General features: G+C 41.6%; 1 protein-coding gene across 6 annotated transcripts in view; it reads right to left on the bottom strand.

The window, feature by feature from the left end:
• si:dkey-151g10.3 (serine/threonine-protein kinase WNK3) overlaps window positions 1–13439 on the bottom strand; it is a 343184-nt gene that overhangs the window by 97417 nt on the left and 232328 nt on the right. For all 6 annotated transcript variants that reach the window (XM_051933579.1, XM_051933582.1, XM_051933581.1 and 3 more), the window contains exons 17-18: window positions 7081–7212; window positions 6343–6391 (exon numbers count right to left, since the gene is read on the bottom strand). In XM_051933579.1, coding sequence (XP_051789539.1) covers window positions 6343–6391; window positions 7081–7212 — 181 coding nt within the window. The remainder of the gene's footprint in view (window positions 1–6342; window positions 6392–7080; window positions 7213–13439) is intronic.

Below are 13439 nucleotides of genomic sequence, written 5' to 3' on the forward strand. Positions count from 1 at the left end.
TTGGGAACAGCAGTAACTCAGCCATGAAGTGGTGCGGTGACACAGCATGCTCAGGTGAACAATGCGCAGAAGTCACCAATTTTCTGCAGAATCAATAGCTACAAACCTTCAAACTTTGTGTGGCCTTCAGATTACCTCAAGAACAGTGCATAGAGAGCTTCATGGAATGGGTTTCCACGGCTGGGAAGCTGCATCCAATCCCTACATCACCAAGTGCAGTGCAAAGCGTCAGATGCAGTGGTCTAAAGCAAACCACCACTAGACTCTAGAGCAATGGGGTATATGTCCTTTGGAGTGACAAATCACGCTTCGCTGTCTGGCAATTCAATGGATGGCCCCTTCCTGTTCCAACATGACTGTGCAACAGTGCACAAAGCAAGGTTTATAAAGAAATGGATGAGCGAGTTTGGTGTGGAGGAACTTGACTGTTCTGCACAGAGCCCTACCCTTAATCCGACAGAACTCCTTTGGGATGAATTAGAGCGGAGACTACGAGTCAGGCCTTCTTGTCCAACATCAGTGCCTGACCTCACAACTGCTCTCCTGCAAGAATGGTTAAAAATTCCCATAAACCTTGTGGAAAGCCTTCCCAGAAGAGTTGAAGCTGTTATAGCTACAAGGGGGGGTCAACTTCATATTAAAGTGCATGTATTAAGAATAGGATGTCATTAAAGTTCATATGTGTATAAAGGAAGGCATACCAATACTTTTGGTAATATAGTGTTTGTATATATATTATATTGCATACAAAGTATGGACCATGATGGCTGACTTCGACCCACAAGAGATCAATCCCAGCCTCCTTATGGCCAAAAATTGTGCTCTGGTTCACCACTACTAGGATGATCATAAATGCTGAACTGACTTGTTCCATGGGAAGACGGGATGGAGGTCACCTTTGCGAGAATGAGGGAAAAGTATGCAGAACTGTTAACATGCTCGCAAGCAGGGTGGAGGGCCTTCATCTTCCCAGCTTCACTGGAATATTCTCCCAGAGGTTCCTGAAGTCCCTTGGGATTACAGGCTCAAAGCTGAGGAAAGCCCTCATGGATCTGGCGGAAGAGGCAAGAAAAAAGGAGCTTCTGGTTCTAGCTCAGAAGAAGGGATAAAGCATGAGGAAAACAAGGATCCTAGAGCTGGCTGCTGGGGTGGTGTACTGAGACCGCTCCATCACTGCTACACCATGTTGACATGTTCCGCAATTAAAGGAGCAAAACAAAGTGAAGGGTGGCTCCAGGCTGACGACCCGGCTGCGATTAAGGTGACACTGTTGGGGGTGTGTCAGGCAGACATGCCCAGTGGGGGGTCCACCTACCTTTCCAAAATTTAGAAAACTCAATTTTTCTATGTTATCAAACATTGAAATATTGTAATTTTCAGTTGTATACCAAAGACCTGTCTTACTTTGTTAATTGCCTTCTTCTCACAAGTATGAAAGCAATATACAATTTAATATTGTCTAAATAAAGGCTTCAGAGGAAGTAGCAACACAGATTGTTTCAACTATGCTTTTATACAGATTGAGGGTCTGTAAGTACCGTATTTTCCGCTCCTTAAGACGTACCTGACCATCAGACGCACCTATGTTTAGAGGAGGAAAACAAGAAAAAAATATTCTGAACCAAATGGTGTACTAATATATTTAATAAAATATAGCAGAAAAGTATTTCAATCATGTAAAGTCAACAGTGGTATTAAGAACCATCATCACTGTCATTAACAAATGAGGACAGACTTTAAGGTTCAAGCTTTCTTCTAGTTTTCTGGGAACCCCAAGAACTCCTCATCACTAGTGTCAGAATTTATGAAGCTCAGTTGCTCACAATCACTTTGCAGGAGCACGTACCTATCATCACGCGGCATAACCTGTCCAAAGCCACCAGAGGACAAAGCACGTTTAGACCAATGCTCCCTGAAGTTATATTGCCAGTCTAGTACCATCTATATTAGTAATGCCACAAAGCCCTTCATCTCGTCTTTTGTTGTGGGTTTCTATTTTAAAAAACGAGACTGCGGTGCAAGCACAGCCCGCGATTCAAAAAATTGCTCTGCATACCTGTTTGTCTCATCTGACAGTTGCTGAAAGGCAGCTTCAGGAAAGAACAGCCTGAAGTAGTCCAGCGGCTGGTGTGAGGGATGGCCGGCCAAATATTCCGGCCCACACCTTCAGGCCGCCAGATGGAGCCCTCCCAGCAGCATGGAAGTTCCCCGAATTCCAGCAGGGCCTTATGGACATTGTAGTTTTTATAAACAGCCCTGCTGGATACCATGGGGACCACCAGGAGCTGCTGTAGGGAGGCTTGAGGAGTGCTACATGCCCTATAACCCAGAAGTGCGTCCTGGTCACATGACCGGAAGGAACGACGTGTTTCCGGGTTGAAGAAAAGGACTTTTAATCTGACCCAGAAGTGATGAGGACTCATGGATTGCAGGGCTGGAACCACTTCCGGGTCATGGACTATAAAGGACTCTGGGAAATCCCAGACTAGTGAGCTGAGCTGGGAGGAAGGGTGGCTAAGTGTCTGGGAGAGGAGGACTGGTGATTGTTTATTGATTATTGTGTTATATGAGTAGGGTAGAGTGGAGGGTGCTTTGGGCACGTTATCATCATAAAATAAATAATAATTGTACTTTTACCTGGTGTTTGGCGTGGTACCTGAGGGTTCAAGTGGTCGATAGGGGTCTCTACTGCTACACTGGCGTAGTCGGCAGGATTCTCTGGCCGTGGATTTGGCAGAGGACCTATGTTATAAAAATTTTGTGGGCAGAAAACCCTAAGACGGCACCAGTCATGAGCACGGAGGTTGAAACGCTACACTCTACAAGCAGCGCGGCGGTGATGAGCCTTGTCTCATATTGGTTCGAGATGGGAAGGAAATCAGGAAAAAAGAATGGGCATTACCAAAAGAATCAGGCCCTACACGAGGCGGCAACAGTGTGGACATTCCTGATGGGTAGTGAGGAAGACAGAGCTCTGATAGCTGCCAAGAGAGCCCATTCGTTACGGCAACAGAAGGACTGTCAGAGGACTACCTCACTGGAGCTCGGAACAAGCCATCAAAAGTCGGAGGTATGTGCCGGGACAACGCCCGTTGCGCCGGGACCTTTCTTTTCTTATTTTGCAGAGGCCGGTTGGCGCGAATTGGACTGTGAGACGGACACATACCTCATACCCAGGCAAGATGGCCGTGATAGCGAGGAGGCAAGACTATCTAGGAGTCTGAAAGGGAGACGCCTATTCGTCGATGACAGTCACGTGGACTATCCTGGAGCAGGCTGGGTATACCGTCAGCAAAACACGGAGTCACCTGACAAGGAAGAGACCTGCTTATTCGCAGAAGCGGGTCTCGCGATTTCGCCCAAAGGATGTCGGGAAGAAGGTCAACAACAGTCCGTCAGTTAGGCCGTGTATTCCCCGACGGATCCGAACTCCCTGAAAGGGAAGGGGGAGGCGAGCGAAGCAGCGCCACTCATAAGTACAGGTAAAGAGGAGTGGGTTGTGACTGAATGGTCTGCCGTTAAATTAGAAAAGGCAGATCACAGTCGGCCGGTAGCGGCCACCCGACCCTCTAAAGACTCCAGTTCCCAAGAGCCTTTGCGCAACCCAACCGAGCATGTGCCAGGAGTGGACGTGCCCATTGGCTCCCGGCCAGAAGGTAAGGCAAATGACGATTGTCGCCTACCGCAGGCTGAATTAAATGACTTTGTGGGACGGCAGGATCTCGAGAAGTTACTTGAGCCCGTATACAGTTTCTTCCAGGGTTTATCAGAGCTGAAGAAGCAAGTGGAGGAGTTGGGAGCAAAGGCCAAGGCGCTACTGAAAAGACTTGAGGCTCCCGTTATGATTGATGCGGTGGTACAGGTGAGTGGAACCAGTACCGTACAGCATATAGGGACGCAGTATGATCCAGGCCCGCGGTTAATAAGTAGCGGGTGCCAAAGCACTGCGTGCCCGACAATAGAGTGCGGAACACTAACCGAGTGGTCGGGGGAAGGAACGATCGAGCCGGGGCAGCTGGATGAGGCGGCTTCTCGGAGCAATTCAGACCTCAAGACCCCGACCCGTGCTATAAGCGAGTTGACGGTGGTGACAGAAGGGGCGGGGGAAGCACCGATCAAACCAGAGCAGTTGAAAAGTACTGTCTCCCGGGGCGATGCGGTGCTTAAGACGCTGCCTCTGAATAGATTAAGGTCAACGGGCGTGGAGACAGCAAAGGGGCTCGGCGGAGAAAAGGGCGGAGACAGAGTTGACGGAGTTCCCAAGGTGTTTCCAGTCTTGCGGAGGAAGACAACCAGGAAGGCGACGGCTTTGCTATGACTGTCATCGGCCGGGCCACGTATGGCGAAGTTGTCATCGGAGGACAGGGGATCGGAGGGACATCCGATACACCGTTCCCCCTAGGTTCTCTGGGGAGTCTAGACAGCGCAGCCAAGGCCCGACTGATGGGTCCTCCTGGAGGAAGACGTCCCTCGCGGGGCTGGACGCTCCGCCCTAGTGGTCTTCGCTAAGGAGAGGGAACTGTGAGGGATGGCCGGCCAAATATTCCGGCCCACGACTCCAGGCTGCCAGATGGAGCCCTCCCAGCAGCATGGAAATTCCAGCAGGGCCTTATGGACATTGTAGTTTTTATAAACAGCCCTGCTGGATACCATGGGGACCACCAGGAGCCGCTGTAGGGAGGCTTGAGGAGTGCTACGTGCCCTATAACCCGGAAGTGCGTCCTGGTCACATGACCGGAAGGAACGACGTGCTTCCGGGTTGAAGAAAAGGACTTTTAATCTGACCCGGAAGTGATGAGGACTCATGGATTGCAGGGTTGGAACCACTTCCGGGTCAGGGACTATAAAGGACTCTGGGAAACCCCAGACGAGTGAGCTGAGCTGGTAGGAAAGGTGGCTAAGTGTCTGGGAGAGGAGCATTGGTGATTGTTTATTGATTATTGTGTTATATGAGTAGTGTAGAGTGGAGGGTGCTTTGTGCACGTTATTATCATAAAATAAATAATAATTGTACTTTTACCTGGTGTTTGGCGTGGTACCTTAGGGTTCAAGAGGTTGATAGGGGCCTCTACTGCTACACTGGTAATCTGTCAAGTCCAACAGCAAGCCATGCTGTCTTGTGAAGTCTGGTAGCCAGTTCGGCTCCCACGTATCAATGTCTCGGTATTCCCTGGACATGAACCTTGCCGTAGGTGCGTCGGCTGCACGAATGTGCTCAGCTGGGGCGGCATCGGCTGGTGTCCGATCAGCTGATGACAGTTTTTCACTCTCTTGCTCGATCTCCTGATCACTCTCAACAATATCAGATTCTGAAAAATCAGAGTCCGACTCAATGATAATGCGCAAAACATTGTCTGCTGAGTATTTTGTTTTCTGTACTCGCTTCGCTCCCTCGTGAGATGTCGATGCCATCTTGCCTTTGTTTACATTTCGTAACTCATGCACACACAAGGATTAGATGCTGAGTCAATGAGTCTAACATTCCTCCAAGCAGAGAGGGAATGCCTGTAACGTAACAGTGAGTTTTGTCACCATTAACAGCTGATTGTCACCCTCTAATCCTAGATGTCGATTTTTGTCAGGTAATATACATCATGGTCTGTGACGCAATATTTGCTCCATAAGACGCACAGACATTTCCACCCTTCTTTTGGGGAAAAAAAAGTGCATCTTATCGAGCAAAAAATACGGTAATTAATAAAAGTTGGGACACTTGATGAAATTGTTTGCATCAGCTATCAAGGCTTAATTAACTTCTTATGCTGTAGAAAATCTGCAATTGCAAACCCATTACTTGTTACTAGAAAACAGCCTTTTTAAATTTCAGGAAATCACATTATTTTTCAACTTTTGGTAACCTACATTTTTTTTTCACCTCTGGAAAAATAGGGTTGTCCTAAAAGTTTTATCTGGTAGAATCTGTGTGTGTATCTCTCTCTCAAATTCTTTCTATAATCCAAAGATATTTTCTTATGAAGCTAAACTATTAAAAAGATGTGAAACTAGAAAATGTTTATGTTTGACAGGGCCTTTACACAAACACTGACCAACTATTTTTTTACTTAATAATCTAAGATGACACATCTAATTGAATCAAGAAGTCACAAAAGGTTATGTCAGGGATAACTCGAGTAACTTCATAAGAGGAGTTTAAAAACATTAAAAAAAACAAAAAAAAAACACACACACACACACACACACACACACAACAACAACAGCATTTTTCAGGTGCCATGGTTAGCTACTTAATTAAATGTACCAAATCTTGTGTTCTTGTTTATTAACAAAATGTCAGAAGAAAAAGAAAACAAAATAAAAAGATAAAACAATAAAAATACATACTGCTTGGTGGCGGTAGTGGGTTTACATGCAAGTGTTCCAATGATTCAGCCTATAGATAGAAAGTAAAAAGGATTAAGCTTAGAATTAGACATTTGTTAACCTGACAAAGAAAATTCCATTTAACACTAGAATACCTGAAGCCTACCAAAAAACTCTTAATACCAGGCCACCTTAAATTCCTTTGCACCTCTCCATTAGCATCTTTTGTTTTGTAAAAAATGTGTTGATCAGCACAAGCACACAGCATTCCCCCGAACCAGCCGCCCCCCTCAACTTGAGAGAAAACGTTCTCCCTGCTCAAGTATGTTTATCTGGGTGTCAGGTACCTGGAATTTTATAGGGTAAATAATATATCATTACTTGGAACACATGCATTTCATGGGTGTTCTGTGTCTACAACGATCTATGTAAATGTTAGATGACATGAAATGCGAGAAATTCAAGAAATTTTGAACACATAGCTAAAACAAACTTTTTTCATGTTATAGTACCAATGACATAATTTTACATGAAGTGTATAATGTGTGAAGACTGAAGTCCATATATCAGAAGAACTGCTGACTCATAATCAAGAGGTCATGGGTTTGATTCCGGCCGCTTCCAAGAATTACCATTTTGAATAGCGACCTGGTCTTATTGTTACTATTACACAACAAAAATAAACATTTGATTTTTTTATGATATAATAAATATTCTATATAAAATATTACATAAATATGCCATATAAGTATTACAAACCTGAATGCTGCCATGTTGTCCATCTAGTTTAAATGATGTATTTTTCAGGATCTCCTGTGCTTTCATTACTATTACCTTCAGTTCTTCCACAAATTTTTCCTTTTCAATGTTAAGCACAAAATCCTCTTCAACCTAAAAAAAATATAACAATATACACTATGCATTTACCATTGCACAGCTGACATATGAAATCATCAGGATTAGTACTAAATTCTTAATAATTCCTTCCTCTATATAGCACCTATTACAGTAAATATCAATGCAGGGTGCCTTAGAATACAAACCTAATTTCAGTACTAGAAATAATAATAATTTATCTAATTATACTAAAACTTATCTTACTGTACAATTATAAACCATTAAAGATCAGAGTTTGGAGATGTTTTCTTAGTGCCAGTGTGGAGTTTTTGTCTCCCACATTTAATCTTGAATGTCAGGTTAACTGATCATATATATTATATAAATATACATACATACACACATATATATATATAAATAGATAGATAGATATGTATGTATATGAAAAAGTTTGGGAACCCATCTTAATCCTTTGGATTTTTGTTTATCATTGGCTGAGCTTTCAAAGTAGCAACTTCCTTTTAATATAGGACATGCCTTATGGAAACAGTAGCATTTCAGCAGGGACATTAAGTTTATTGGATTAACAGAAAATATGCAATAAGCATCATAATAACATTTAACAGGTGCACAAATTTGGGCACCAAAACAGAGATATTATATCAATACTTAGTTGAGCCTCCTTTTGCAAATATAACAGCCTCTAGATGCCTCCTATAGCCTTTGATGAGTGTCTGGATTCTGGATGGAGGTATTTTTGACCATTCTTCCATACAAAATCTCTCCAGTTCAGTTAAAGTTGATGGCTGCTGAGCATGGTCAGCCTGCTTCAAATCATCCCATAGATTTTCGATGATATTCAAGTCACGGGACTGTGACAGCCATTCCAGAACACTGTACTTCTCCCTCTGCATGAATGCCTTTGTAGATTTTAAACTGTGTTTTGGGTCATTTTCTTGTTGGAATATCCAACCCCTGCATAACTTCAATTTTGTGACTGATGCTTGAACATTATCCTGAAGAATTTGTTGCTACTGGGTTGAATTCATCTGACCCACGACTTTAACAAGGGCCCCAGTCCCTGAACTAGCCACACAGCATGATGGAACCTCCACCAAATTTGACAGTAGGTAGCAGGTGTTTTTCTTGGAATGTGGTGTTCTTCTTCCGCCATGCAAAGTGCTTTTTGTTATGACCAAATAACTCAATTTTTGTCTCATCAGTCCAAAGCACTTTGTTCCAATATTAATCTGGCTTGTCTAAATGAGCATTTGCATACAACAAGTGACTCTGTTTGTGGCGTGGGGGCAGAAAGGGCTTCTTTCTCATCACCCTGCCATACAGATGTTATGTGCAAATTGTGCTGAATTGTAGAACGATGTACAGATACACCATCTGCAGCAAGATGTAGAGATACACAATCTGCAGCAAGATGTTCTTGAAGGTCTTTGGAGGTGATCTGTGGGTTGTTTGTAACCATTCTCACAATCCTGCGCATATGCCGCTCCTGTGTTTTTTTTTGGCCTGCCAGAACTGGGTTTAACAGCAACTGTGCCTGTGGCCTTCCATTTCCCAATTACATTCCTTACAGTTGAAACTGACAGTTTAAACCTCTGAGATAGCTTTTGTAGCCTTCCCCTAAACCATGATACTGAACAATCTTTGTTTTCAGATCATTTGAGAGTTGGTTTGAGGATCCCATGCTGTCCCTCTTCAGAGGAGAGTCAAAGGGAAGCACAACTTGCAATTGACCACCTTAAATACCTTTTCTCATGATTGGACACACATGTCTATGAAGGTCAAGGCTTAACGAGCTAATCCAACCAATTTGGTGTTGCAAGTAATCAGTATTCAGCAGTTACATGCATTCAAATTAGCAAAATTACAAGGGTGCCCAAATTTTTGCACAGCCAGTTTTTCACATTTGATTTAATTTCATACAACTAAATACTGCTTCACTAAAAATCTTCGTTCGGAAAACACCCCAGTACTCAGACATTCCTAGGAAATGAAAGACATACCACTGTTATCTTTTTTTCTTGAAAGTAGAGTAAATTATTATGCAGGTTGAGAGGGGTACCCAAACCTTTTCATATGACTGTATATATACACATACATACATTATACTGTATACACACATATACATATAGATTTACATATATACTTTATATTATATATATATATTACCAATTTTAGGAGCTTCTCTAATGTTCGCAATGGTCATTTATGAAAATTCAACCAATTTGCAGTTTCATATGCATCTTAGTTGGCTTCTAACTTAACAAACATCACCTAAAAGTAAAAGATTAAGAAAAACTGTGGAGCTATGGATGGTCTCAGTTAAGTTAATTGATAAGCACCTGCTCGCGACCACAACTCTAAACTGGAATCTTGTGCTACCAAATACCAGGTTGCACCTCCTATCTATCATCTATCACATGGTTTTTAAATTATGCTTTTTATCCTTCAAAATCTGTTCTTTAATGTCTGTTTACATTTTAAGTTAAGTACAAAAATACTTAAGGAAATATTTAGGAGTGCAACATTTAGTGAATTAATCCTTTTTTGGTTAGCAAAACACAAAGACTCACAGTGCATCAAATTACATGAAAGACATAGGTAGATGCATTACACCTTTCAGTCTGTAGGATCAAAAACAAAAATAAACATAACTTGGCAAAGGAAAAATGGATTAATGACTATTTACTGTAATTGACTGTAAGCCCATTATTGTACTGCTTTTATAGTGAATTGTCTATTAAACCTTATTACACTTATCTGGCTGAACACTGTTGGGATCTTCATGTTAATCATCAGGCACAAATCTCTCAGATACTCTGTATCCAGTTTGAGCTGAGAAGGCCTCTTCTGCAGAGTTGGAATTTACAGAATATGGCAGAAATCATTTGTTTGTCATTGTAGATGCAAGCACAGTGGCTGCAAACTCTTCAGGAATTATTTTTGACTGTGTGGGTTTCCTGTACATTTACTCCTCCCCTGTAAAGCTACAGCTGAAGTGATCCTATAAACTGCTAAAAACTGTCAATCAGGAAAGGCAGGGTTGTAGTACTAGAGTCCGGACTCAAGACTTTTTTTTTTTTTTTTGATTGTCTCAGATTCGGGGTATTTGTCCTTGGACTTGCATCAGACTTGGCTGTTGGTCTTGTGAAATATTTTTTTTCCCCCCCAAGAAAAAAAAAACTTCTGCTGTTACATAGGCAGACTTGAGTAGACTGTTACAATACAAGTGCTGAAAAAAGTGTTTATTAATGTTAACTTTTTAAATTGCATATTTTTCTTTTCAATAATGTATCAAAAATTAAAATGAAAAAAAGTACTGTCCTCCTGTTTTTCAAGTGCAATCATGGACTTCTGTAGTACTGTAAAGGACAGTGCCAAGCATTACCATTTTTAGACTGATGTGCACAACCAAATTATCTAAAAGGCAAAATGATTAATAGAACATATTAGACAGGAGTAACTGAATAATTTAGAAAAGCTGCACTGAGCAGATACCAAACTCTTTGAAAAGTGACTAACATCCTGCTTTATTTGCTAACAGGAGTGTGGTATTTTGCACAATCATACCTTTGTTGCCAGTATTTACCAATATAGCCAATGTAGATAGTACACCAAAGATGATATGGATCTTTGTGATACTGCAGAATTATAAAGTCTGATGCAGAGTAGTCCATGAAAATGTTAAGATTCAGTTTGACTTCATGTGACTTTTACTTCTGTGTGGTACAGCACCCTTTATGAGGTTGGGGGTTACATATTATTACATATTTCTAGAGAATTTTCAGTGTAATGCCAGGTGAAAAATCATACTTGAAATAAATTATGTGGCCTAATTTAACCTTATTCTATTGTTATACTCTGTTTATGATCAAATAAAAGTGCAGAACCTAAAAAGTATCAAATATGAAATTATAAAAATACTTAAAAAACATTAACTGTTAAGAACATTTGTATTTGTTAATTTCTATAATTTGAAGAACAATCAAATTTTTGTTTGGGATTAGAGATATATGTCCACTACCACATTTCACTGTCCTTTTGTGTACAGCTCCCACTTGGCGACTGGTGAGATCTTTTTCCATGCTGATACATTGTCTAAAGAAAATCTGCAGGAGTTCAGTATGGCTGAGTCTCATTTGCACTCAGGGAATCAGCAAATTTGGGTTAGAACTAGTTAAATCCTAGTTAATGTTTGATTTTGGACTCTGTCTAGATCCCCCTCTTTAGACTCAGTCTTGACTAGTTGCAGTCTTGGGACTTGTTTTAGACTCAACTAAGTTTTGATAGTCTTAGAAAAAAACGTCAGTCTAACAGCTCGCGTCGCTCGCCAATCCCCGGGTTTGGTTAACCGGATATAAAATTTAAAGAGACTGTTATTTTCATTTCATTCTTTTTGTATTTCTTGATATTTGCCTGTAATAAACCTGTAATGAATGAGTTTTCACCCCCCCCACCCAAGGGCTGCTAGTGCAGTGCTGCATGATCTGCAAGTTGCGCTGCACGTCGATCATTTAAAAGCCTGTACAGCAGCTGCTGCTGCTTGTGCCGTGCTGCGTGATCTGCATGTCGCACTGTGTGTCGATCATTTAAAAGTCTGTACAGCAGCTGTCCTTTTATCTCACTTCTTTGTCTTGCGGGACGTTAAAGTGTCTCCAAGAATTTGCTTGTAAGTAGGGCATGTTGTGCAAGTAGTCTCCCAGGACTTCAAAGTGTCTTCCGTGCAAGTAGTCTCGCAGGATTTCAAAGTGTCTTCTGTGCAAGAAGCCTCGAGGGACTTCAAAGTGTCTTCCGAGAAGACCTGCTGTGCATGTGTACCATGCCAACATTATTGAATTGTTTACAACATTCTACTTTGTCATCTACTCTTTGTCCTTTATTTCCGGCCCGAGCGTGGTTAAATGTCTTTTTCGTGGGATGTATAATGTTGCTCGCGTTGTTTGGGGGGAGAAGGGGTGAAGTGGGGCTGAACACACACTAAGGAGATGCGGACGGATCAGCTACTGTCTTGCTGCTGGTGAACTGCGTGCTCTGCTTGTCTCGCTGCTCCTCAATCATTTAAGAGCCTGTACAGCAGCTGCCCTTTAGTCTCACTGCCATCTCTCGCGGGACGTCAAATTGTCTTCCGAGAAGAACACGTCTCGTCTCCCTCCCAAGATTTCCCAAGATTTTTTTTAAAATAGAGACAAAAGTATGAATTAATACATTATTATAAATTGATCTTCCTAGTCCACCAAGGACTACAGTGTAGAGTGGACTGTGAAATTTACCAGTACTGCTAAACATGTGTTTTGTGTCTCTTTAATCCTACCAAAACGGAAGGCTGGGTAGACTTTATTTAAATAGATATTTCATGTTTCAGAGACATTCATTTCAGTAACATTCAGAAGCAATTACTTTGAGTAATCCACATGGTGCAACAGGAATAACTCAGTTCACTACCTTAGTCGAAATTTTTGGAGAAGTTTGGACATTACCTCAGACCCATCACAGTGGCACCAAAATAGAACAACCGAAAACCTTAGTCTCAAGCCTTTTAAAACAAGTAAAATCCCATATAGGATACAGAGGCTTCTCCACTTTCCAGGGAAATCTGTTTTAAGATGTTTAGTTATTTTTTTCTTTATATAAAATGTCATGGAACAACATTAAAGTCCACACTCTGTTGCTCACTTCGCTTACCAACCCTCCCGCCTGCGCTACGCACCAGCAACTTTGCGTCTCTGTCACTCACGTATGTGGATTTCACTTTCACCAAATAAAAACTTAATCCCAATTAAGGATAGGCCTCTTAATTGGGAATAGACACTACTTTTTCCTGATGGCAAGAAGAATTAGACGATCTACAAGTCTCCGACTTAAAGTTTAAAGCCAAACAATATCTACATACTTCTGTCATATCACCTATGTCCATATATTCGATCTCTTTTCGCTTTTAACTTTTCATCAATATCACACCGAATTTTGATTCTGTGTTTGAAATTACATTGTAACAATGCAACGTATAACTGCCTGAGAGTGAATATCGTTTCTTTCTCTCTACAAGAAACGTGTCTGACAATAGCATTCACACAGATGAGAAATGATTGAACTGTGTGCGTGGTTATGTGTGCAGGACTTTTCCAAATCTCTTTGCATAATCTCTCGCCGGGCTTGAAATTTTCTCTCGCAGGATTTCACTTTCACCAAACAACAAATCTTTTAATTCTCGCAGATACGTCTCTTCATTGGGAAGAAACACTACTTTTTTTTTTTTTTTTTTC

This window comes from Erpetoichthys calabaricus, chromosome 11 (genome assembly GCF_900747795.2).
Source record: "Erpetoichthys calabaricus chromosome 11, fErpCal1.3, whole genome shotgun sequence".
NCBI classification, from domain to species: Eukaryota; Metazoa; Chordata; class Cladistia; order Polypteriformes; family Polypteridae; genus Erpetoichthys; species Erpetoichthys calabaricus.